Consider the following 27,429-nt stretch of genomic DNA (forward strand, 5'->3'; position numbering starts at 1 on the left):
TAATATATATAATCTAACCAGCCAGCAAGTCCAGTCGTGAATTGTATATGGAGGTGTCCTACAAGCACTGGCTAAAGAAATGTCTTGTTAGAGAGTTAAATTGGATATTGTTTCGTTCAAGTCTGAAAAATCAACATATTTAAGATATACCATTACATATAGTAAATTTATCATTTAAAACATTGCAAACATAAAATTCTTACTGGATTTCCAATCAGGCAAAGTATCTGGTGCTACCCTAGTAGTATAAACTTGATAAATACCGCATGATGGTACACTATTAAAGTCACCACATATGATTAGTGTAACTCTCTTGTTTGGATTCTGGAAGTAAGTTACTTAAGGTTGTCACTTTGGAATTTAGACCGTTCGTTCTTATTGGAAGCGACATAAAGTTGAATTTAAATCTTAATTATTGACTTGACATCCACTTGACCTTAAATCTTTTATCAGTTAGATGGACTTTTTGTTTGTGTACCTACTTACCTGTTTTAATAAATTATTGCGAATAACTCTAAGCCAGCAGCTTACAATGCCACCTTGAATGAGCCTTATATGATCATCATCACCTTGGTAATATAGATGGGTGTTGCCAACCAGAAGAATATCATTAGGATTGTCATTAGATTGTAGAATGCTGGCACTTGCTACAGTTGGCATGTCTAGTAATCTTTCGCAGAATGGTTCATTATTAACGATAGCATACCAAATTGGTTGCAAATATGTTTCAGTTTTCAACGCTTCTGCTAGTACAATCGTTTGCTTCCCCAAAATCCTATAGCGTGAGAAAAAACAATTATATACTGTAAAACATCACAAAAAAGTCAAGGCTGACTGGCCATATTTGGGCTGTTCGTGCAAAATAACCTAACTTGACCTTGAGACCCTACCCGAATCGTATCTTTTCTATAAAAGCAGCTGGTCCTTCTGCTACTTCTTCATCCTTCTTCTTTCTGTAAAAGTTGCTTCCGAATCCTTCCACACATAGCAACGGTTGCAAACAATTTTTCAATACTTTTAAATCAACTTCTTACAAACAAACTACGTCAGCATTGTAGCCTGAAATATAAGGATTAGGTAACATATTGAAATTAGTATTAGCACGGACTAAATAATACCTATATTTCGTGCTGAGTCAGAAAACATCAAGCTTGATAATATTTAAATTCGACTCTTATGCCATTTGCGATAACAACGGTTCAAAGTATCAAGATTGATGTGCTCTTGACTGTACAAAAGTTAAGAATAATATGGTAAAGTTGTTCTAATGCGCAACTAGGATAGTCTGCAGTTTACCCAACTACTCATCTACGTACAGCAGAACTATAGTGTTTGGGCTCATTGAATTAGTTTCCACGAGGCAGTTGGTGAGTCAATCTGCTGTGCTTACGATAACAACAGTAAGTCTTGAATTTCAACCATACTTACGTTAATATTGTAAGTACGGCAGCAATATTTTCGCACAGAAACGTGACCGCTATAGATCGCAGTAGCGCTTAGACTATGGAAACTATTTTTTTCCATCTGTATTTTTTTCCATCATGAGTAAGAACTAAACTGCAGTGTTATTCAAATGATAATCAACTTGTCCGTTAGATGGCGCTTATAGTCACCTCAAGATGTGTCAGATTTACGACAGAAGTCGCTTTTTAAGTTTATTTTTTTCCATCCTCTAAGTTTTATGTAATTTTTTTTATTTCTTACTCAGTGTATTATAGTTATGGTATTATGGTTTTACATGTAAGATTTTATTATAAAATAATTATAAGTTATTTTGTATACGATATAGAACGGCGATAATCTCTCTATTGTATGTACAAAGTATTAAATAAAGCGAATTCATATCAAAATAGTGCAATACACTTAATGAAACAAAATAACTTGAATACGATATTGTAAAGTAAAATAGCGCACCAAGTAGCTCTTTCACAATAAGTTGCTTTCTGTAGTCGATGTGTAAAGCATATGGTGGGCAGTATGGATGTAATACTGTCCTCGTGAAGTCTGTATCACAATATAAATCAGCCAATATGTTGTATGACACGCATCGGAAGCTGAAACACAACAATGATTAAAAAATATATTATAATGACAAAAGCAACCTTGCAAGATTTGGGGAAGCTTTCGGAAACCAGCCAATAGTAAACACTTTAACCGTTAAAGCAAAACGCAGATAACTACTTTACTAATAGAATATTCAAAACAGCGTAACATAAGTAAAAAATTTAGCTCATTAAAGCCAATTGACGGTGTTCAGGAATATTACTCGAATATTATTGTAAATATTGCACTTTGCGTTAGTGTACTAAGATGCTGTCAAATATTAAAGTACCTTTTCCCCATTGACTTATGCTTTTCCCCGATAACTTTTCTGTAGTTAGCATGTGCCGTGTTTCAACGGGACATTTTTCAGGTCCAGATTCTACTACGTTCTTGGATGTTACTTCAACAGTATGGCCCACTAAAGTCTCATTACCTGTAATAAAATTTAAATGTTTTTATTTTGTTCTTGTAATATACATGGTGTCTATTAAGTCGACGTCAAGCCAGGACGAGGATTGCAAGGAGCTCATGGCCTACAATAAAAGATTTTATACACATTTACACATTTTGACACATTTGGACGCGACTGTACTCAAGCATAATTCCGTTTTTCTATCTTTCTTTTTGTTTTTATTATCTTAAATCAACCTGCCTTTTAATGAGCTAAGTAATGTAATGTAATTCCTCACTAAAAGTTATTTTAAAAATAACAAGAAGTATTAAAAAAGAAATAATTTTTTTTATCACTCATTCAAGTAATGAAAAAAAATGATTTATTTTTTCGCAATTCTTGGTGTTTTTAAAATAATTTTTAGTGAGGAATTTAATACTTAGCTCAGTATATAAAATCTTTAATGAAAATAAAAACCGCTGGGAATATTACCATTGTAGCATGAGCTTTTTTGTAGGCCATGACCTCCTAGACATCCCCGTTCTAGCTTGACGTCGACTTAAGCGACACACTGTATAAACTTAATAACTAGATAAGATAGATGGATAAAGCATTTATTCAGCACATTACATCACAGCATTAACATATAACAAAAAAGAAAAGTTACAATAAATAATGTACGAAAAGGTTTCGGCTCAGCACAATGCTAAGTTTGCAGCGCTGATGTTCTGCCGACACCTAACTTAAGTAAGCAAGCTGCGCGCGGCAACGAACAATCGGCGGCACATCAAGTGCAACAGTTGCACTACAAATCCACTACTATTACAGATTCATAACTGTGCACATATACTAAATATTTTGTACCTGGTAAACACTCCACTCCAACTTTAATTTATTGTCAATATCTTGAGAGCGGGGTGTATAAGAGGGCCCGATTCCTACAAATTCCCATGTTATGTGAATATCATTAATTTCTTTTCTATTTTCGTCAATTGCAACCCCTTTATACCGCTTAAAAGTAGTTTCTTCTTCTTTAACAGTCGGTAATCATTTACTTTGGATATACTGGAAACCCTGTCAAAATACTCTGTGGCAGATTTAAATTAACAATCCGAGGAACATCAAAAAGTACCTCATAGTGTTGATCATCAATTTTTAGTTTCAATTGCTCTTTCAGATGAAATAAATCTTGACACAAAGTTTTTGGGGCTAAGGAATTATCTTTGGCATTAAAGCTCACATCGATATTGGATCGCCCTGTAGTTCCATTTTCCATATTAGCTTTTTGAATATTCTTACTAATACGCACTGCGAGACTTTCCTCGTATATGTCTAAAATAACACTTATTTAAATTCATTGTATCCGATCTTGAAATACTCTTAATAAAATAAAATTTACAGGTCCAGTTAAAACACTAGATTCTTAATCCAACTGCAAAATATTAACGTGGCCCCAGGATATCTATGTGTATCATTAGATCTGGCCAGATAAGATAAAAATCCATTTCACGTAACTCCTGGGACTAGGCACATCAATCAGAAGACAAATGGGGAAAATCGTTTATTTCGGAAAAAAATATGGACCGATTCTTGACTGATTTGAAATACTGCATCATAGATTTAGTATAAGTACTGCATCGATTAAATGAATGCTTCGAATCGGGTTGATTTCGGATTTTAAACTAACACCTATAACATCAGGAGGTTCTACTTTTGTTCTCCGTCTGACATCCGTCTGAAGTCGAACAAATTAAAAGACAACGTCAAGTATGAAGCTTCATTCGCATCATGCGTCTTTTCATTTGGGACTGCCTGGTTAATGTACTTGCGTGCGTGACCGCTGACAAACTAGTTATTTTACATAATTACTAATTATAAGTCACTTTTCGACCTGCCGCTGTACTCAAAATTTCTTTTTTTGCCGTACACGAACTCTTTTGTAGAATATAATAACTATATAAGATCATAGGTAGGTAACTATTCTTCTTGTGGTCTTCGTGCAGTGGTGGTGGTGGTGGTCTTCATCGCCACTGCGATCACCCCAGATAATGTGTTCAATAACACGAAGTGTTCAATGATGTCAGTGTATAAAAAAATTGGAGTTGTTTCCCATTTTTATCGATAAAATCCAATGTATCAAGGAGAACTCTAGTGCCATCAATTGCTGTTGCCAACTGCCCACATATACGTTGTCTGTGGCATTGGTTGTTCTTAGAGGATGGAAAAAATAAATAGTCTGTGGCATGCCAACTGTCAATGCCAAATGTCAAAGTATTGGGTTATTATATATATTAGAATGTATATTAGAACCACTCCCCTTTACGGATAATGGCCAATAAGGAAAGAGCGATTTAGAACATGACAGTTCGTTTTTTTTTAAATTACGTATGACATTTTTAACACATTTTGTTATTTGACCTTGTTTATTTTCAATTTTTTTTAGTAAAAGCAAACATATTTACGGGCAGTTCCTCGGGGCATTTATACATACTTTAACAAATTAGGCTGCAGCACTCTTTTTTTTTTAAGTAATATTTTTTATTGACACACAATAGAACACTTTTTTGTACAAATGACAACCAATAATTTTAGAAATAACTCCGGATTACACGCCTTTACAAAGAGATTTCGGTCTCTATTGATTATTCTATTCAAAGTAAAAATCCCGAAGGCGATTCGGTTAATGAAATGACCAAATTACCAAATCTATTTAAATAAGCTGATGGCGAAAATGTTTTTGAAGGTGTAACTACAATGTACCAAATGTTAAAACTAAAAATCTTTACGTGCAAGCAAATCGTAAGTTTACAGGTACACGGTAGGGTACTTATTTAGTTCGTAAAATTACCCATTAATTTAACATGAAGACTTTAAAATGATCTTACCACCGTAGATTCTATCCATAATTTGATTAGCTACAGACAGTTAGTCACAGAATTTTTGTTTAAAACATTTGAAAACCATTAATTGAACAAAACAAACTAACCTACCCTTTTGAACATGCGCTCAGGTATTTTGGCGATGTTGTAAACGAGTCAAACGAATGCTAGGCAAAAGGCAAAAGAGGGTCACATAACCAAAAGAAATAAGATATTCTAACTAAGTATTTGTTTGACATCCTCAATGTACGGTTCGGTTTTAATCAATTTAAAATATAAATTACTTATTTTACCTTTTTATTTTCAATTTTTTTTGATACTTATTTAATGCCTTTTGTTGCATTTGTGGTAAAATCTTACCCCGTAGCCGAAATACGTCTGTGCCTTTAATAATTTAATAATAATATTGCACCAATTATAAACCGCAAAACGAATTGTTATAGTAATAAAACACTCTATTACAAGCGGCGCATGTACCGTACAATTGAGAAAGGCATAGGAATACTTAGCAAGGATTTGTTGTTTTATTTCTTTTGTCAGATTATTTCTGTGAGGCTCTTTTTATAAATATTCGTTTGAATCATTCGCAATATTGCCAAAATAAGAAACCACATGTTCCGAAGGGTAGGTTAGTTTGTTTTGTTTAATGGTTTTAAATTCCCTATGGCTAAACTAAGTATGGATAGAACTTTCGTCTGTGGTAAGATCGTTTTTACAATCTTCACATTTGACTTTCTGTGTAATTTTACGAACTAACCACCCCGCAGTGTATGCACGTGAGTGTACGTGTAAATTTTCACGACACGCTTGCACGTAAATATTTTCAAATTCAACATTTGATACAAACGTCCTCAGTAACAATTTCGACCTCCGTTTCTTTAATTAGATTTTGGACATTGATCAATTGATTATTGATAAAGCAATCATTTTTTCTTCGTTTGAAAATCTTCGTCCCTTAATTCTCTTTGCATGGATGCAAATCAAGCAATGATTGCATCCAAAATATTTTTTTTGCAACTGGACTCATTTTGGAAGTTAATTTATTAAAAACATTGCGTTCATTAAACATAACTGCCCTTTTTGCTCTTTTATTAAAATCTATCTGCTTCTTGGACAGTCGATACATTTTATAAATTTTTCTACATTTAGGTGTCAGGGTATTCATACCGTGAAACGAACGTTTTCTAATATTTTTGTTTTGTTTGGGAGTCGAGGGTCCACTTTCCCTGGTAAGTACACTTTCCGACTCTGAAATTAAAAAAAAATAAAGTAAATAAACTGGTTAGTTTGGATAAAAAGCCGTAGTAGCCTAATGATTAGAGGCTAAAAATCATTTAATCAAATTAATTAAAAATAATAACATACCTTGGACACGCTTTCCTCGTGGTCTGCTCTCCATCTGCATGAAGTGTTAGGTGAGACCGGACAAATCTGCACCAAACCTGTAAAGCAAATGATCAATGACTCAACTCCATTTAATATCTTTTTCAGCACTGGGAACGTTCAATCTTCAGGCTAAAGATGTACCTAATCAATGGACAAGTAAAATCACGTGAATTTAAGAATAAGGATTCAGTTTCAATTTTCAACATTTCTGAAGATAAATTCAAATAAAGAATTATGAATGTTATTCAGAAGTGAGCTTCACATTAAAACCGACAATTTTATTTATCAGGTTATCATCGCCGTAATTAAGGAGATAAATCTTTACAATATTATATACTTCACATACATAATTAAATAACAAAAATTAAATCATACAATAACTAATATTTTGCAGTAGACTGTATAAAGAGTTTATTATAATATAACTCTGACCAAGGGAGTGCTATTGGGTTTGTTTATGAGCTTCCCCATGAGTATGATATAGTCACAATATGGTGTACTTAAGCCTCATTAGAACAAGAAATAAATATTTTATACTGCAGATGGGTCGGATAATTGAAAATAGTTACCTTTGGCTGCCATTTGCGTAAGATTTTCAATGGGCACAAAAGCACGGGTAGCAGTCGGTTTTTTATGCACCAAATCTGAAATGAAAAAGTGTAAGTTCAAAACACAAATCCTTGTTATGCATAATTTATAAATAACGTCACTTATGTTTAAGGATCACATCACATGGTTAGTCAGAATTTGCAAATTTGACATAAACTATATTTGATACAAGTAACTGTCTAAAGATGTTAGTACCGAAACTTACCTGCAGACTTATAATATGAATGATCTTCATGTTGTTTTTTGGTGTAGCAGTGTTCATTCGTCACATCCACTGAAAAATTATTAATGTCTTTTTAACTCATGGCAAATATTATAATTGAAGATTAATTTTGCATACATATTGCATGTTGTCTGCAATTTACAATAAGGACTGAGGTAATAATATTATATTAAAAAAATCAAGTGACTCCAGTAGTCACATGATTTTTTTAATATATTAATTTTAAAGCAATGATAAACCGTTGAAATAATTATTATTACAACAAAAAACTAGCTTAATTAAAGCTTGGATTGAAAATTGTTTTTAACCAGAATAAAACATTCATATACTGTAATCAAAAACAATTTCCCAAACTATATCTTCGTACATTTAGGTACGAATTAGGTAAAGAATGTAAACAAAACGTAAAAGAGGTTATTTATGAGGACAGCATTTGATGTCCGACATAACTTTAACATTTTAAAATAATTTAGTGTATTACTTAAGTAACTACATTGAATTAACAAGCACTTACTTTTCATTCTTTCGAGTATAAAACACATTTATTTAATTTAAAACCATTTAAATAATGTTAAATAAATATTTTTTTCTCTCGCAGTAAATTGTGACCTAAAAAATACCGAATTTCTCAGAAGTTAACATATAACGACTAAATTAGAAAGTATTATTCTTAATATGTACGAAAATATTATTTATGATTTTTGAAACTGAATTTGTTCCTTTTTCCTGTTTTTGCTCGATTTGTGTTGTTTCTTTGTATTTGTGTTATCCTATTGTTTGTCGCGGATTTATACCTCAATATTGTAAAGAGCAATTATTAATTAACATGTCAACTTTATTCGATAGTTCTTGTTTATTTACATTCTTTTTATTACCTAAAAGTACAGAGTTTTAGATTAAGAACAGATAACATGCTACAAGTTTCTACAAGTTATGACTAATAAACAAATACAATTTAATTCAGATTTTAGTACAATTTGCAAAGTACAAGTTTATTGAGTTTCGTACCAACGTCTAACGTACTGTTCATTAACGGTAATAATTAAGTTAATTCATTAATTAAGATTTAATAACGGCATTAGCGAGCAGCGAATTAGTATAAATATGTTATAGTAAAGTATTTACTTACCAATGTTTTCGGAAACTTCTGCAGGCAAGCCACTTGTTATTTCGTTTTCCGAAAATAAAGTTGGATAAGCACCATAACGTAAACGCAATGTGGCAGTAATGAACCTCTTTTCAAAATGTTTGTTACAAACATATATCCTACGTAGTCTCTGTAAATTATGACTGCGAAGTTGATACGTGGTTGATACTACCAATGCATTGTAACCACTTTTGGAGTCCTATCTCAGATGTGAGAAACCGATGCAATTTAACGTCCTGTCGTTTACTCGCACAGTTTTCTATGCAACACTTTTTGTACATGGTGATAATTACCACACAGCACACCAAATTACTGGTTTAGCTGAGAGGATAAGGACGTATAGAAATCAACGATACTTCACTCGATCAAGGACAAACAGTAATCAAGTCATAGACAACTATGTACCATAATGAAATCATAATAAACCAGAGTTAAAATGTCGATGTCAAAGACAAAAATAAATGGCAGCGACGGCCATTTTGAATAATTAAAAAATAAAAAGTCATGTTCTAATTCGCTCCTCCAATGGCATAACGCCCAAAAATCTTCTTTGAAGATTACCCGCCGTGATTGGGTTAAAGTGGTTTGTGTCTTTCTAGTTTGTGGTTTGTGCTGGGTTAAGGGAAGTTGAGAGTTGAATACTGTTTTGAATACTTTTTTACATGACAATTTTCATCAAATAACATTACTAGTGATAATGAGTGAAACTGATTCCGATGAAGATAATATTATTCGTTACGGAACGCCTTTGGAGCCGTACGAGGAAGGTTATTTATTATTTATTTTAATGTTGATAAATTGGTAAAATAACCTTAAAATTGGCTTAACCCGCTGCTACGTCTTCTATTACACTGATGGTCGTATTCTAGAACTCTACTCGATGCTCAAGTCAGGATTTGAGTATGGTATAAAGCACTCGAAATCATACACAAGTCCTTGCCATTATCGTATTATGATTTTATAAGTAATCCAAAAACTCAAGTCAGGATTGCACTGGAAACACAAGCACTGGGAATACGACCCAAATGGCAGGGACTTGAGTATGATTTCGAGTGCTTTATACCATACTCAAATCCTGACTTGAGCGTCGAGTAGAGTTCTAGAATACGTCTCTTAGGGTCGTATTCTAGAACGTAGTTCGGTTTAGGACAACTTCAAGTTGTGTATTTCATTTATGAATATAGTAAAACAACAATTTGTAGTTTTGGACTATGTCGAGCTTGTAACTTAGGTGCTATAATCTTTACTGTCTGTTTAAATATAACAAGTTGAGTTAATCCTTTTTACTGAAAAATGTGTCTAAAATTCAGCATGTTCTAAACATAGCATAAGTAGCTTACCATCTGGCGCACAACTAGAGATGGGAAAAACTGCTTATTTTTTAAACAAGCCTTAAAATGTAGCTTTTTAAAAAGCGTCTTTTTAGTTTGGAAGTTAAAAAATCGTTTAGAAGAATGTTTGAGCGCCTTGGCTTTTATGTTAAAAAAAGTTTGCAATGTTGTTGTTGATAGCGAAAAGCAAGAGTAGGCCACTAAAGGTTTTAAGTTTATTTGTAAAACACGAGTTTTATTTTTATTTATAAAATTATTATTCACATTGATATATAAATTTGTTTATGGAACATAAATGGCAAGACTTGAAACTAAGACACATTGTAAAAATGAAATTGGTGTGTATTGAACTAATTAACGCTTACGCTTAAAATAAAAAGCATGCTTATGTGCTTATTGTAAAAAGCAAACTTTTTGAGAGCTTTTTGTATAAATGCCCACCTGTATGCACTTGTGATTTCGCCAATGTGAAGTAGAACATGGCACTTCTACTTTATAATGTATAATAAAAAAGTAAAATAAGTAGAGAGTAATCAAGTTTCACCTCCATGATATTCAATTATTTTTTGTGAGGTTTTGTCTCTAGTTTGTTATAATTAAATAATACAAAGATTTAATGGTTAGAAAAAATTCCTTCAATCCAGCTAGATTCGAATTAACGTCTTCTAGCAAACTGCGCCTGGCTGTGCTGGCCTTACTGTACTTGTTGCAGATTGTTGTTTTTGGTTTTTTTATGAATTTTTTGCCGAAACAATAATTTGAAACAATGACCTATTATTTATTACCTTCACCCAAAAAGCTTTACTTTTTTGAAATTTATTAAAGCAACAAATTGTTAATGTTAAGAAACTAACCAATTAGATGCCACCTTCATTTCATACATTATATTTTTTTTTTCCGTAAAAGTATGTTTCAATCTCAATAAATGAATAAATACGGTATAAGTTTATAATTATATTTTTTTTTACTGAATATTAGATGAACTGCCATCAAAAAGAAAATATCAGCAGCAGACAGATCAATATGCAGTGGATGACCAAGGACGGCGCAGGTTTCATGGTGCTTTCACTGGTGGATTCTCAGCGGGTTATGGCAACAGTGTTGGCACTCCAGAAGGATGGACTCCGGCTGCTTTTAAGAGTTCTAGGAATGAGAAGGCCACAGTTTCTGTAAGTAACATTTATTATTGCTTCTTTGACTTTTCAATGCTTCCACAGCAGCATAAGGGTTGAAACACAAACTGCGACGCGACGTCGCATCGTAGAAATCTACGGGCTCTCGCGACGCATCCCAAGAATTAGCGAATTGTTCCGCATCGCGCATTACTGCGAAGTTAATCTTCTTTGTGTTTTTTTCCTATATTTTCTTATCAATAACAGCAGTGCAACACTCTTTTTAGGATCACTGTTACTACCTAGTTTAAAATGTATCTTCACGGTTGACGATCATTGAAGAAATGATCACCAGAACCGTGGTAGAGAGACGCTTTGCTGCATGAAATCTGTTTTCTGCGTAGGAGTTTCATGTGAAAAATCATTTAAACGAAACATTCTTGAAATAAGCATAATAGATATCCTTGTCTATTTCAATAGTATTGGAGCAGTAGAACACAGTCAGCTGAGTAATGACTGAGGAAGGAAAGGTCTAGGACTTTTTATTCCATGTCTTATTAACTCTTAAGCAGAGATTTATTTATTGATAATAATAATAATAATAATAATAACGAAACACACTCATAGCCCCGCACTAGAAAAACCCTGTGTCGCGGGTGTCATGAACACACCTAGACAACCACAAATTGCACCCAAACTCATGAGAGAAATAAATGTAGGCCATACGCATATTCCTCCCGGCCTGGGAATCGAACTCAAGACCTCTACGTGGCAGTCCGGCATGGTAAATGTTCGGCCACGGAGGCAGTTTAATTTTAATATTGTCTATATATAAATATATTACTGCCTCCATGGCTGAAAGGTTACTATGCTGGGCTGCCTGCAGTGCTCCCGTGTTTGATTCCCGGCCTGGGAGAAATGTTTTTATGACCTACAGTTTGGATGTAATTTGTGGTTGTCTATGTGTCTGTCCATGGTACCCGCGATACAGAGTCTTCCTAGACCCAGGGGTTATGGGTCTGTGCAAAAAAAAAAAAAACAAAAAAATATGTGTAGAATCGCGAAAAGCTAAGAACTCGATATGTAATAAATCAAATCATTGGTTCAAGGACTGATTGCAGTCACTGATTGATGACAAAACGTAAAAAAATAAATAAAGACAATCAAATTAGACTTACTTTGAATTGGTAATATCTTTTACATCAGATTCCAGATGCGACAACATCATAGAATTGCCCAATTACTATTTTATTAATACTTAGTTACAAAACAATCCCATCATATTTTAAACAAATGACTGCTGGTGGTAGTAAACAGTTTTAGCATAATAGTGAATAATCTCAGTATAGAGTACTAAAAAAACTGACCTCAAAGGTCATTCATCTCCTAGTGTGCCACTATTAAAGGTGGAATATTTTCTTCAAATTTACATGAGACCACTTCTGGGGTACCCTCTTTCTAACAAAAAAAGAATCGTCAAAATCGGTTCAGAAATGCCGGAGTCATCGCTTAACATACATACATAAAAAAAAAACAATTTTTTGCCACAAATAAAAAAATAGAAATAAAATTCAATGAAATTGAAATTTTGCCGCCTTGATATTGCTAATATAAAGTAAATAATTTAATACATATATATAGTCGCTATTTAAAGCTCCGAGTGGCACCGCAACTACTATCGACAGGCGTGTCGTTTACCACCAGGCGTACGACTTGTTCGTCCCGTCACTTGATATCATAAAAAAAAGCTCGCAGCGCTATAAAATCATTTGATTCTCAGCACCAGAAATTATATAATCGAGGAACGTGACCCAACATGCACAGCTCTCCAAAAGTATCTGTATATTATACAGGTTAAATTAAAAGTTTCATAAGATGTTAAAAAATTACAACACAAAAACATGGTTACTTATAGCGATATCTTCGGTTCACTTCTAATTGGTTCAGTAAAAATATAAAGTTTTTTTTATTGGGGCTAAAACTTATTCAAATTGATCTATGTCTTGTCAATAGAGTCAAAGACCTGAAGACTTCATGGACGAAGAAGACCGTAGTGAGTTCGGTATTGCACCGCGCCATGTGCAAACGCATAGCGAATTCTCGGGGCAGAAAAGACCGCGACAGAGACAATACCATGATGGGCCTATACCAGGTAAGGTTGTACATCTTTTTTGTTCCTTCACTGCTGAGGAATTTTGATCCTATGATGTGGTATAGAGCATAGGTTAAATAAATACATATATATGTAGTGTAGGTTATATAGACAATTTTTTAAAATGCGGTAGCACCCCCTGGACAGCGTCAACGCCCCCAATTGCTTCCGAGGTCCCTGCCGCCCTCTTCGAAGTCTTCAGTGCCACGGGCGGTAGGGACCACTTTGGGAAACTATGGTATAGAGGAAACTTGAGACAGGTCAGCAAGGGAATCTACTTGAATCATTGTAGATATAGAAAACCGTTCTTAAGAGAGCATTACTATCGGAGTTAAGTTCAACTCAAACTGCAACTGTCACATTGATTAAAATCTCCTACACATTCTTAAAGCAGATTTCCCTGACGAGAATGGGTAAGAAACTCAATGTAAATTTAAACGCCTCTGTGGCCAAACGGTTACCATGCCGGACTGCCACGCAGAGGTGCCAGGTTCGATTCCCGGGCCGGGAAAAATGTTTGTATGGCCTACATTTATTTCTCTCGTGAGTTTGGGTGTAATTTGTGGTTGTCTACGTGTGTGTCCATGGCTATGTTGAGTGTGTGCGTTAAAAAAATAAACATTTGTAGACATTTATCATTTATCATCATGAATCAACTACCAAGGATTTTTGTCGTCCAAGTACGCAGAAGTTACTATAGTTTTGCGTTGGTGCTACTATGGTTGTGCGCTAGTACTACTACATAGGGCGCACTATAAGTTTCCGGAACTGGCCACTTACATAAACAATATTTAAAAAGTGCTCGGGTTCAAACTGCTTTTGGCGATGAAGCACAATGCAAGACGATTATTTATAGCTGGTTTGCAGAATTCAAACGCGGTCGTGTGAATCTCAGTGACGAATTTCGTGGATCGCCCGTCCACAGTTGTGAACAACAAAACCATCGATGCTATGCGCCATATGATCAAAAGAGACAGACATGTGACATACCATGAGATTCGGGCATCTTTAGGCATAGGCTTGAGTCAAATACAATCAATACTACACAAACATTTGAGTGTGAAAAAGCTGGGCTCTCGGTGGATCCCACACAATTTGACTCAGGCTCAAAAAACGGACCGCGTCACTTGGTGCAATGCCATGCTTACCAGATTCAACTAAGGGGCGTCAAATTTGGTGTGGAACATAGTAACACGTGACGAAACATGAATTTATATTTACGATCCCAAAACAAAGCGACAATGGAGCGTACGGGTCTTTCGAGATGAGCCGAAACCAACCAAAGTGGCGCGCGTGCAAAGTGCCTCCAAGCGGATGATTGCTTATTTTTTTAATAGAACTGGACATGTGGCTACTGTTGCTTTGGAGAATCGTTGTACCGTGAATAGTGATTGGTACACGACCATTTGTTTGCCGGAAGTTATTGACAAACTCCGTAAACATAACCGTAAACGCCGTATCATCTTGTACCACGATAAAGCCAGTTCTCATCCGGCCAGGCAGACAAATGAATTTTTGAAGGTGAACAACGTTGACGTTATGAGCCATCCCGCGTACAGTCCCGACGTGGCCCCTTGTGACCTTTATTTATTTCCAAAAATTAAGAACCAGTTACGCGGTCAACGATTTTCATCACCTGAAGAGGCTGTCGAAGAGTATGAAAAATATGTTTCAGAGATTGTCACGGAGGAGAGGCATAAATGTTTTCAAAATTGGTTCATTTTTATGAAAAAGTGCATTAACGCTAACAGAGAATATTTTGAGAAACAATTAATTAATTTCTGACCATTTATAGTGTTTTTTCTTATTCATTCCGGAAACTTATAGTGCGCCTTACGTATAGTTTTGCGCTGGTGCCACTATATATATTGGTCCTACTATAGCTTACGAGGTGTAAAACTATTTTTACACCTTTTCTGCGATTAATCATGTATATTTGTTTTTCCAACAAACTAAAGGCTGACTCAGCCATGACCATGGATCTTACAAAGAGCTCGTAAAGTGGCTTGCTTGAAAAAGCAAATATATTCTGTTTACTCCCACAAGTTTATTCCTACTTATTTTATTTAATACAATCTGTCACTATGTTCTACAGGAGAGCCAGTCCTCGAACAGCTGGTTCACGCAGTCCATGAAACGGCGGCAGTGAAAATGCTCCGGGCTATGGGTTGGAGACCAGGTCAGGGTGCAGGAGAACGGATTAGTAAAAAAGAAAAAAGGCGAGCCGGTGAACAGAGAAGAGTTTACGGGTGCTGTCTGCCAGATGAGCTTAGAGAGGTAAGTGAGTATTGAAATTATATACAACAAAATATTTATCACCTCACTAGCTTGGAAAGGCTTTCTTTTTCATTAGAAATCTGCGCGCAAAAGCGTTTTTGAAATTCGAACTTGACGATGGATGCACCAAACTTTTTCTTTTGATGAAAGAAAAACTGATGTTTTATATATTTATATGTGTTCAACTGTTTAACTGTTTTTCTTTCATCTACCTTTTTCCTCTAGAGCTAGAGCGAGGTGAAAAGTTGTGTGTTTCGCTCGGCAGCAAGTTGTTTGGTGTCTTGTGTCTTGAAACCTTCGCTACGCTCAGGAATCTATTTTTTCAATATTTGCTTCCTTCGCTTACTCAGGTTTCAATAAAAGCACTCGCGTCAAACTCATACGCGGCATATTTTATTTTCCAGAATTTACCGGAACCGGAATCATCAAGTTCTGACTCAGAATACGACTTCGAAACATTGTTCGCCCCAGACGACTATGAACCATATATATTAGCCCGTAAGAACGACCGCTTCGGTCTGGGATATTCTGGTTTGAGTAGACATTCAGTTCTGGGTAATCTGGTGGGGGAATATGGGGACGGAGCTTCAACTAGTCATTTGGTTATGAAGGAAAAAGGAAAGCGGGTAAGTTACTATAACTTCATTACATAATTCCAACCTGTCGACATGTTCCAAATCACCACATCTGTAATTCGTGTTTTTAGAATTAGAAAAAAAAAATAAACAAAGAAGCAGTACTCATAAACTTTTTCTTCCAATAACAAATTACAGTAAAGGAATAAGTTTTTTTTATGGAACCAACTTCAAAAATTCGTGGAATCATATTTGCCAAGTTTTATTGAAATCGGTTACCGGAAAGTGCGCGAAACCGGATTAGTTTGCCACCCTTAGGCTCAACTCACACTGGCGCAGAGTCGAAGCGTCGCGTCGCGTCCTGTTTCTCAACTAGAACGCCTGGCGACGCGCGACGTCACTCGCATTAGTGCGCCCAGATCACAGTGCGGTCGGCGTCTGACGCCTCACTGTACCCAAGTAACGCGCGACGACCGCGTCGACACGCGAAGCCGCACAGTGGGCCCAAATTGATAATTTTTGGACATAGGAATAACTTGTGGAGTACCGAGCTAATTTTTTTTATATTTGGAGAAGTAAACATTTTATTTTTTATCTCGAAATGTAGGAAAATGTAATGTGTGTGGTTTATTTGCAATATAGGTTCAATCATTCTCTGTCAAGAAAAAAATAATCTATCTGCAGGCACTTGCGGCTTTACGAGTAAAAAGGTGTCAAAATTTTAGATTTGTTATTTATTTTTTAACACACTATACTAGTTTCTACTTAACTTTCATGTTATTGTTATAACACTCTCTAAATTACATTAAAATTATTTTTTCTTTAGTCGAAGCTCATGTATTTTGTTAAAAAAGTACATAAAACATTTAGCAATTTTGCCGCATCTTTACTTACAAAGCCGCAAGTACATTCAGACGGATTATTTTTTTTCTACATAGAAAATGATTGGAACTATATTGTAAGTAACCCACGCATATTACATTTTCGTATATTTTGAGATAAAAAATAAAATGTATATTTCTCCATGCAAAAAAAAATATTTTTTTACTCCGAAACTATCAACTTTCCAAGAAATTATACAAGAATAAAAGTTGTTAGGAATGTCATTATCTATCACATAAAAAAACATAGCTCGATACTCCACAAGTTATTCCTATGTCCAAGAATTATCAATTTGGGCCCACTGTGAGCCGCTCGACACACGATAGCAATGGGAAAATAGAGATGAATATGCTATAGGCGAAAAACATAATGCGTCGCGACGCTTGGACTCTGCGCCAGTATGAGTTGAGCCTTAGAGGTGGAATATTTTCTTGAAGTTGAAATGGGACCAATGCTGAGGTACCCTCTTTCCTACAAAAAACAATCATCAAATCGGTTCACTAATTCTGGAATAATCGATTAACGTACACGCAAAAAAATATATACAGTCGAATTGAGAACCTCCTCCTTTTTTGAAGTCGATTAAAAATATCATGAGAATTGATGACATTTGACATTTACAATTTCAAAAAGTTCCTGTTTAATGTTTATATTAACCTTGTTTCTTTAGTTTTTGAAATAGGTTACGTCGGGGATCCGCGTATGTAGTATTGGTAAAAGGCGCGTATCAGCACCAAATAAAATTTCACAGGATAAGGATTTAACGTTATTATTTTGTTATTTCAATAGTTATGACTTTCATTTTTGCACAGTAAGCACTATATTATGTTGTCTACGGACGGATAACAATAGATTCCCGTAAATCACGCTAATTTGGTTGCCACGACATGTACGCGGATGTGATTTGACCTCTAAATTACCGAAATGGAAACTCATAATCAAATGCTAGTTACGCGTAATTGCACTATTCCTGACGACTAAATATGTAAAGATGCCACGATTAAAAGAAAAGCAATAATTACGTAAACTTAGCGAATGGATGTATATTTATGTATAGAATTTCGTTTCACCGTATTTATTAAATTGCTTTGCGTAAAAAACGACAGAATGGAATGGTGCCTGATAAAAGACCCAACATTTTTGTATGTTTAATGCTAAAAAAAAACGAAGGAGAAATATTACATTACACCAACCTCTTACCGTCTAACTACAAAATCAATTTTAAGTTCAGAATGAACTGTCAAACACTGTGTGTATTATTTAAATATTTGTTTATTGTTTCTCATTTCTATAATTATATAATCTGCCTCCGTGGCCGAACGGTTACCATGCTGGACTGCCACGCAGAGGTCCTAGGTTCGATTCCCAGGCCGGTAAAAATATGTGTAAACATTTATTCCTCTCGAGAGTTTGGGTGTATTTGTGGTTGTCTGTGTGTCCATGGCACCCGCGACACGTGTTTCCTAGTGCGGAGCTGTGTGTAAAAAATAACTAATTTAGATCTGCGATCTTTGGAATCATACAAAAAAATTGCCATACAAATTAACGAGCAGCTGATTCAGAAATTATTAATATCGTCTTAAATGTTTCGGGCAAGTTAAATATAACCCTGTGATTAACAATTTTGTGTACAGGTATCAATTCGAGGTCAAGCATTTGGTGTCGGGGCATTTGAAGTGGATGATGCGGACATATACGCGACTGAGGATATGTCACACTACGACTTCACACTTGGCGGTGCTGCTGATGATAATAAAGTAACGAAAAAACAGAAACAAGGGAATAATGTAAGTAATTACTTGGTAATTGAAAAGATGTGTCAAGCATTGTCCGTGTGGTAGTGACGGTTGTGGTGGATGAGGACATGTACGCGATTGATGGAATGGAGCTACAGTTGATACCGGGGAAAAGTTTTTCCATATTTATGATTGGATAATATGGTAATTTTCAAGTAAGTTTTATCTTATCTACCTAATTTCCGTGGCACTTTTTATTGTTTAAGTATACGGGTATATTATCATGAAATATTATAAAATATTTCAGAATACTACACTCGAATGTTAAATAATAAAAATTGCCACCGAAATTAGGTATATAAAACTAAGCTGAAAATTACCCAATGATATTGTTATTAATGAAATATCAATAAGAGTGTAGGGTGACTACATTAATTAAGATAAATATAATTATATTATCGTTAATTATATAAGTGTATATTCCTACTTACTGTTTATATTTATATACATACCATTAAAATATTGCTGTTTAATGTGTAAGATAAATAATTTATATAGCTTCATATAATACATAATTATAAATATAATATGTATGCAACAATACTTTAAATGTGTAAAGTAAAATATGTGTAATAGATATAGTGTACAGACGGACACGCGCATTGGGTTTTGTTATTAGATATTTGTGCGCGTCCACCGGCCGGCAGCATGATGGACTGGTTGCCGCGAACAATAGCGGGGGGCGGAGCCGAGCGCGGCAGTGGCATGACGTAGACGAGTCGCTTCTTTGCTATCGAGTGGAATGCGTGTCGTATGCTCAGTAATCTCAGCTACCCCGCTATTTTATTTATTTTTGCGAGCTATTGCTAACCGATGTACTTTGTGTTCGATATTTCCTATTTCCTTCTGCTTTAAACTCTTATCTTCCTTCTGTGCTTGTGTAATCTCTGTGTTGTTTCCGTGAACGAATAAACTGTGCATAGTAATTTTTGTGAGTATCATTCCGCGGAACCACTACTAACGATTCTACAAGAGGATGTAAAATAAATTTACCTTTTTTTGACAATCGTCTTTTTTTTGTTTTAATACCAAGTGACGGGGCGATCAAGTCGAGCACCTGGTGGTGAGCGACACGCCTGTCCATAACAGTTACAGACCCACTCGGTGCTATACATCGCAAAACTGTTAGTAGCATTGCCACCCACACACACCAGTGCCACCACATAAGTTGACAAGTCCCATGTAATTTCACCAGCATCCTTACCCTTCAAAACCGGAACGCAATAATGCGTATATTACTGCTTGGCGGCAGAAATAGGCAAGACTCTAATGGGTACTAAAATAGTGTTATTGTTATCTCGTACACAGGTTTTAGAAGGTTTCATTAGGTCTTCGAAGCCATTACCATCAGTTCCATCGTACCCGCCGCCAGCCCTGCCACGTGACTACACACCGATGGCTGCTGGAGCTAGGAGATCACGCTTCGAACCTATTGCTGCACAGCCGAGAGATCAGGGTATGTTATTATTAATGGTCGGAAAAGGGTGTTCCATAAATATAGATATATGTCTACACATGTATCTATACATGGCACCACTAGAATTACTTTCTTAGACCGACTTAAAATCCAACTTCGACTTCCTATGTCAGTAGCTTGTCCTACGATGCAGTAAAACCATTTCCGGAAATCCGGAATTTGAAAGCAATTAATTTTTGATGGTTTTGACAACTCTATGTCGCTCCTTGTAGCTTTGTCTATACGTGTATCTATATACGTGGAACACCTTTTTCCGACCATTGGTTATTATGTGGGACTAGAAGTACTAAGTACTGTACTTGCTTGAGAAATGATTGGTTGTCCATACAAACTTTCACCCCTTTTTAATGTCCTTCTCCTATGGCCTATGTCCTGTTCATAGGTCCTATCTATTTCTATACCAAAATTTTCCGAACTTCAGTGGTTAAGGTGTGAAAACGTAACAGACAAAGAGAGTTACTATCGCATTTAAAACATTAGCATGGATTTATTTTAAATTAAAAGACGTATCATGCGAATAAAAGAGAACAAGAGTAGACCCCCAGACACGCTCTGATTTTTGTAATTATCTTATTAGATGATCATAATGATAAGGTATCAAATAACCACACCAATTTATCTGGTCTCAAAGTAGGAAATTCCCTGTATGTCAGAACGGTGTAGATTTCATGCATTTAATACGGTTAGATTTATAGTAGTGTGTCGCAATCCGACGTGACGGCTTGTGTTGTGTCGCATCAGAAGCGATCCCGATCTGCGTCAGGATGGGTGAGGTGGGAGGTCAGCGGAACGGCCGCATCACGTCAGATCAGACAAGTGTGCACGTGCTGTGTTATGACGTGTCAGACATTGCTAACGCACCCGAGAGCCACGGCGGTATTGTTTCCAAATATCGTCAGAAAGAGTCAGAACACGACATATAGATGTGAACGCTTACCATCATGTCAGAGGGCATCACGACACGACACGACACGCCAAACAAATATAAATCCGCCTTAATCTTCACGACATATTATTCTTATTACAGGCTTGGGTCGCCACGAGTTAACTCCAAACGCAAGAGGGCAACTTCTAGGCGAAACACCAGTCCTTACTGCACCATCCACATCCACCCAATTGCCATCCACGTTGACCCAAGAGACTACACCAATTTCTCTCATCGTAGACCCAAGTAGTAAAAACGATCCAATAGCAAAATTACTTGGACGTAATGTTAATTTTGTCACTACAAGACCCGAGGGACAGACAGAAATGGATTACATACCCATCAAAGATTCAGGTACGTTGTCCCTACGTGTTGTAGAGCTTGAGCCGAAGAAAAAGAAAATATAAAATAGTAACATTTATATTAAAATAAATAAAATTTAACATCTTTTATCATCGATTTGGTAAATATAAGCTTACTCATTTTTTATTAAAAAGAATCGAAATTAAGCAAATTGCTTTTTTTTAGATTTAGTGGCAAAGCACTGTAAAAATTTCTAAAGTTTAACATTGTCAAATCTAAGATTAATAATTAAAAACTCTTTTTCGATTAAAGTTTGCGGAATTTAATACAGGCGTGTCGCTTACAACCAGACGCACGACTTGTTCGTCCCGTCACTTGATATCATAAAAAAAACAGTCCATCCCTATCGAAGATAAGACCTCCATATTAACAGTATGTGTCCGTATTAAAAATTATATTCTTATGAACGCAAATTGTTAAAAAGTTTTAATAATTAAAAATGACGACTAAACGCGATAAAAATGATAAGAATGGACACACAGACCCCAATAAAAAAATACTGCAGGCTCACGATTTATTCGTCCCGTCATTTGAACCACTCGTGAAATCTCTATTAGTATGATATTAAAACAAAGTAATGTAAAATGACAATAGTTTTTTTTTTGTTATGGAATTAGATTTAAACAAATAAGTAAAATAACCAGCCAGATTTTTGAAAATAAAAAAACGGCCGTATTTTGGAAATTTTAGTAGTGTTCCTCTATTTTATGTTACTTTCAATGTTTATTATCTTTTATATTTTGACTGAAAGACTTGAATCCATGGTCATCAGAAATATTTAAAAATCCAATATTCTCCTGTGGGTACAATATATTTATACAAATTCTCAAACATTTTTAGGCAAAGAAATCACCAAAATATTCAAGCCATTCGCCAGCAACCCATCAAAGCAATCTCGGTACGAGAGTTACCTGAAAGACAAGGACATTTTCGTGCAAGAGGGAGACGGCAATATTGACCGATTGAGCGAGTGGGAGCGGAACAGAGAGATGATGGAGTTTGAACAGGCTGCCAAGCTTTATAGACCACTTACGGGGGAGATGGGAGACAGGTATGCGGCAGTCCGTTAACTAAAACGCGGCTAAGTGACAAAATAGTTTTTTTTAAGATATCATAAAAAACACCATAACCCAGTTTTAGAATATTGAAATTCTTAAATGAGATTTCATCTATAGATAAGTCGAACACGTCAACTAATTTTACCTGTTTTCAAAAAAGAATTCTGTGCTCTATCTTTTGCTATACAATGTGTTGATTTGCATTCTCGCCATATTTACAGAGGTCATTCTATATTCGAAACTGAACCCAAATCACTAAAAAAAAAATAAAAAAGTTCCTAAATTCTTATTTTTTATTTAGTTGCAGTAACCAAGTTTGATTCAAAAGTCATTGTCTTGCACTACACATGTCACAGGTACCGGAAACCATTTGAACAATGTCCTATGCGCAGAAGATGTGCGTTTTTCTCACGAAATGCAACGTGGTTTGTGTGTGATGTAAACATGAGTAAAAAAAAACCACTACCATGTGCATTGCCATCAAGTGTGTTCTTATGACACGATGTGAAACGTTTAGTTTACGCAGCTTACGAGTGTCGAACTTTTAAGAAAGTTTCTTCCTGCTTTTTCTGTTGTGAAGAATGTGCTAAGTTGAAACGAAACTCTGTATATATGTGGCTGGCTCCGGTATGGAGCCTGCCACCAGCTGTGGAGCTAGGTACTTCTAGCACTATTTTCATGTAACCTAAAGTTGGTAAGTACCAAATATAAGTTACAAAAAATATTTTTTTCAAATCGACTTTTTTAACTATTTTAAATAATTAGTAAATTATAACAATACTGGTACATAAATATGATTTAAAAGAGATCGAGAAAGGTTACGTATCGCTCGGTGAAGCGAGTGGTGAGGTCACTGTCCTCCGCGGTGAATACACTTGGGGGACCATTTTACAAAACTATACTAGATACAATTAGCCAGAACATTCAACTGATTTTTTTTAAAGTATTTTTAGATGATTTACAATTATTTCTATTATTAATTTCTTAAATATGGCGATAATGCAAATCAACACACTGTATATTTGACCATTTGTCACTTAGCAGCGTTTCACTTAGTGGACAACAGTATGTTTGTATCATTGTACATTTACTGTGTGTAATCGGCGTGTGTGGAACTGTTAAAAATATCTGTTACAAAATCTACCAAGAAATATGCAAGTTTTAGTTTATCTGAGGAGTCAGCTGGTTAATCTTTTTAATATACCAATATTATAACACAATTGTCGCGTTCAGCCTCCATGGATGACCAGTGGACTGAATGGCCACAAGGACAGATTCACTAGACTGTCAGGAATTCAATATTAGATCGACAAAGACGACGACGGCAAGTCTGACCAAACCTGACACGAGCTAACAAATCCCTGCTGACCTACATTTTGTACAGATAGATCGTAAAAATATAATCTGTATAGTAATAAGTTTATAATGTTGCCCGCTATTAAAGAAGCAGATTATTGTGATGAGATAGTTGTGTATATGTATATGGTTATTGTATTATATTTATAATTATATTATTATTAATTTTATTGTATATTAATGATATATGTAGATATTCATTACAAGGCCAGTCGTTGTAGGAGAGGCCTATGTGCAGAAGTGGACGGCTTTCGGCTGAAATGATGATCATGATCCATATTTCATTTTAATGTTTTTTTTTCACTTTTTGCCTCGTATTGTATTACTTTTAACAGCGACTTGATTATGTAATTTTATTTAATTTTTATTTTTGTTTTTATTCACTGTACGTTTTAAATTAAAACTTTTAATTAACAAATACGTGCGTTGTCAATAATTATTATAATTCATAATTGTTATTGGCCTATCTAAATAAAATAAAATGATTATAATCGAATCTGACACCTCAAATGCAACTCCACTCTATTTCAGATTCACTCACGCCTCCGAACCAGATGACGCAGTAAACCCACTTTGCGCTGTGGCTAAAAGCAGTACGAACTACGGGCTCGCCACTCGTGAACAGATCGAGGCGGCAGAAAAGGGTGTCTATGGAGTCATCACCAGACGGGAGAGTGTGTGGAAACCCGAAAGTATTGTTTGCAAAAGATTTAATGTGCCCGAACCTGGTGTTAGGTGGGTGAACACGTTTAACTTCTAAATAATTCATTCATTTTTGTGAAATAACTCCTCTAGTTTTGTTATGATTATTAATAGAAAATGATTTATTTATTATAAATTTAATTTGAAACGTATCATGAGCTTTTCGGCGAAGGAAAACATCGTGATGAAACCTGCACGTCGAAGAAGGTTCACAATCCTGTGATTATCTATGTGTATGTCTATGGCACCCGCAACACAGGGTTTTTCTAGTGCGGGGCTATGTTGAGCGTGTGCGTTATTATTATTATTATAAAGATACCGGCTGCGGTGAGACGGTTTTTCCAAAATCTCTCACTAGATGTCGCTATCGGCGACGAATGCCAAAAGCCAGTACAAAGATCTATATATAACAAAAACACAGGAGAATTTCGACAGCTCGGTAACGTGACCCGTGGCTCAGTTGGTAAGAGCAATGCTACGGTGCAGCATGGTCGTGGGTTCAAATCCCACTAAGTGAAAGAAAAGTTTTTCTACGTGTTTTCTTTCAGTTTCAGTCTTTGTCTAAATATTTATTCAATGAACAATCAATTATTCATTGAATAAATATTTTTACATCCGCTGCGTTCGATACGCAAAAGAATTGCAGTACTATTTTCTAAACGTTACGTTGTTTGAAATTGTATAATGGCAACCCCATACGAAACGAGCAAATAGATGTACATACAATGGAACTGCCATATACTCGTACATTGTATAAAAGATCCTATATATGTAAACAATTTAAAAAAAGCTTATTTAAGCAATCCGATTAATGCGAGTTACACGAAAACAGACGAATATACTGCCGTCCTTGTCATAACTTACGCATTTGCATTTTGATAACTTTCGATCATCGAGTATATATCCAGAAATAGAGACGAAATAACGGCCATCCATCACTGGCAACTTATCAGGCAAATGGGCCTCATATCATTTTTAAATATCAACTGTCGTTTGCACTGAAATCATAAATTAGAAAGTTGATATAGTACAGCGCCAACTACTGTGTATACGTCTACGTATATTCTAAAAATATTCTGTATTTATTGTAATAAAGATAATATCTCTAACTGTGAGTGGTTGTTCCATTCAGTGGTGTGGGAAAAACAGCAAAACATCTAATTACAAAACAAACGGAACCACATTTCATCGGTAATTAAATATTAAATATGTAATTTTTCAATTTTCGTCCATTATAGCAAAGCTCAACTTAAACTGGGCGAGTTAAAGTGAAACAATTGACGACACTTCGGGCTGGGCAATCGGTGCGCAGTTGTCACCTTAATGATTTGGCAGAATAGTTTTCAAACAAATTAAGTGACATTTCACATTATATACTCGATGTTTTCGACACATTGGCACCTACTATTTCTTTATTTGAAAAATGTCAATTACGCTGATTTGACTTAACAATAAAACTAAATAAGATATATAAAAACCGCTTATCGGGGTTTGTAGATCTCGTTTCGCTGATTCCAGATAATATGTTAAATCAAGTTCGCTAAAGATGTCGATTGCGTTAGTTATGATAGGGAAGGTTGGTTAATGAATGCTCTGGCCACACAGAGGCGTCCGCGGAAGCGTTCGAAGTGCGGGAATTTTTGTAATGTACGTAGTTCATATGAGCCTTGCCACACCGGAACGCGCGACCGCCGCGATACTACGTTACTTGTCACGTGCGTTATGACACATGCACATTAATGTCGAATGTCAACGGGTTGGCACAGTGTAACTTGTTTCAATTTTTACAGATCAGAGCCCAAGAAAGATGAAAAACCAAAACTAGCCTACTCCATATTTTCCTACTTAGAAAATCCTGTACATGATAAAGAAAGCTTCGCGAAGGAACAGGCCAAATTCAGTGGATCAAAATCTATAAGTGAAATTGGACAACAAAGTTCGAATACAAATAGTACTACGAAAGTAGTGCCAAAAGCACCGATTGTAACTAATACAAGTTTAACTAGTATTTCTAATGAAGTACCTAAGATATCCAGTGAAAATATCACAGCGACAGGATTCAGTAAGCGTTTGACAGTGGCTGAATTATTTTTAAAGGAATCCGTGAAAGATTTACAAGATAAAAATAAAGGCGTCGTCACTGAAACTATAGAAAAGTTTGACAAAATGGATCTTTATAAATCAATTTTTCTAAGTGACAGTGAAAATGAAGAAGAAATACCGAAAATTGATGATAAAAAGGATAAAATTATTGATTTTGATGATCTATTGAATGTGCCTAAAAATGTTGAAAGGAACACATCACCACCTAGGGGTATTTTTGCAAATATAGATTTTGACGAATTAAATTCGTGGAAAAGAAATGCTAATGATAAACAACCCGAGGCGATGGGTGCCGACGATAAAATACCTGACATTACTCCTAACGACAACAATGTTCAAAATCAAAATGAAGGACAAGGACACCATTCCAAAAATGAAATTCAAAATGATAGAATAGTACAACCTGATGCGGAAGTGTATGGACCCAAAATTCCCGAAAACCTGCAAAAAAGAATTGAAAATCCGTTGGATAATTTTAAACCTGTATTTCGAAGTAAAGCCAAGAACGATGATGTTTTAGAAGTATCTTCTACAAGTTCCGATTCCTGGGTAGATGCAAAAGAAGTCCATAAAAAACTTAAGAAAAAGAAAAAACATAAATCCAAACATAAGAAATCTAAGCACAAGAAGAAGGACAGATAA

At 35.3% G+C, this 27,429-nt stretch overlaps 1 protein-coding gene and 1 pseudogene across 2 annotated transcripts; one reads left to right on the forward strand and one right to left on the reverse strand.

Annotated features, from left to right (window-relative positions):
* The window catches only part of LOC113231058, a 5,158-nt pseudogene extending 1,791 nt beyond the window's left edge, over positions 1–3,367 (reverse strand).
* A 6,008-nt stretch (positions 3,368–9,375) lies between these two features.
* Positions 9,376–27,429, forward strand: LOC113230968 (G patch domain-containing protein 1 homolog). Of its 2 annotated transcripts, XM_026465086.1 has the most exons (11): positions 9,376–9,445; positions 10,988–11,178; positions 13,135–13,273; positions 15,369–15,550; positions 15,955–16,176; positions 18,642–18,794; positions 20,112–20,259; positions 21,308–21,559; positions 22,409–22,619; positions 24,514–24,717; positions 26,475–27,429. In XM_026465086.1, exons 1-11 carry the CDS (start codon positions 9,376–9,378, stop codon positions 27,427–27,429), a joined length of 2,727 nt encoding a protein of 908 aa, XP_026320871.1. The 2 variants fall into 2 exon arrangements, with proteins under 2 accessions (XP_026320871.1, XP_026320879.1); XM_026465094.1 differs by lacking the exon at positions 9,376–9,445 and having other exon boundaries at positions 10,953–11,178; positions 13,137–13,273.

The sequence above is a fragment of the Hyposmocoma kahamanoa genome, unplaced genomic scaffold (genome assembly GCF_003589595.1).
Source record: "Hyposmocoma kahamanoa isolate Upper Pololo Valley unplaced genomic scaffold, ASM358959v1 101, whole genome shotgun sequence".
NCBI lineage: Eukaryota > Metazoa > Arthropoda > Insecta > Lepidoptera > Cosmopterigidae > Hyposmocoma > Hyposmocoma kahamanoa.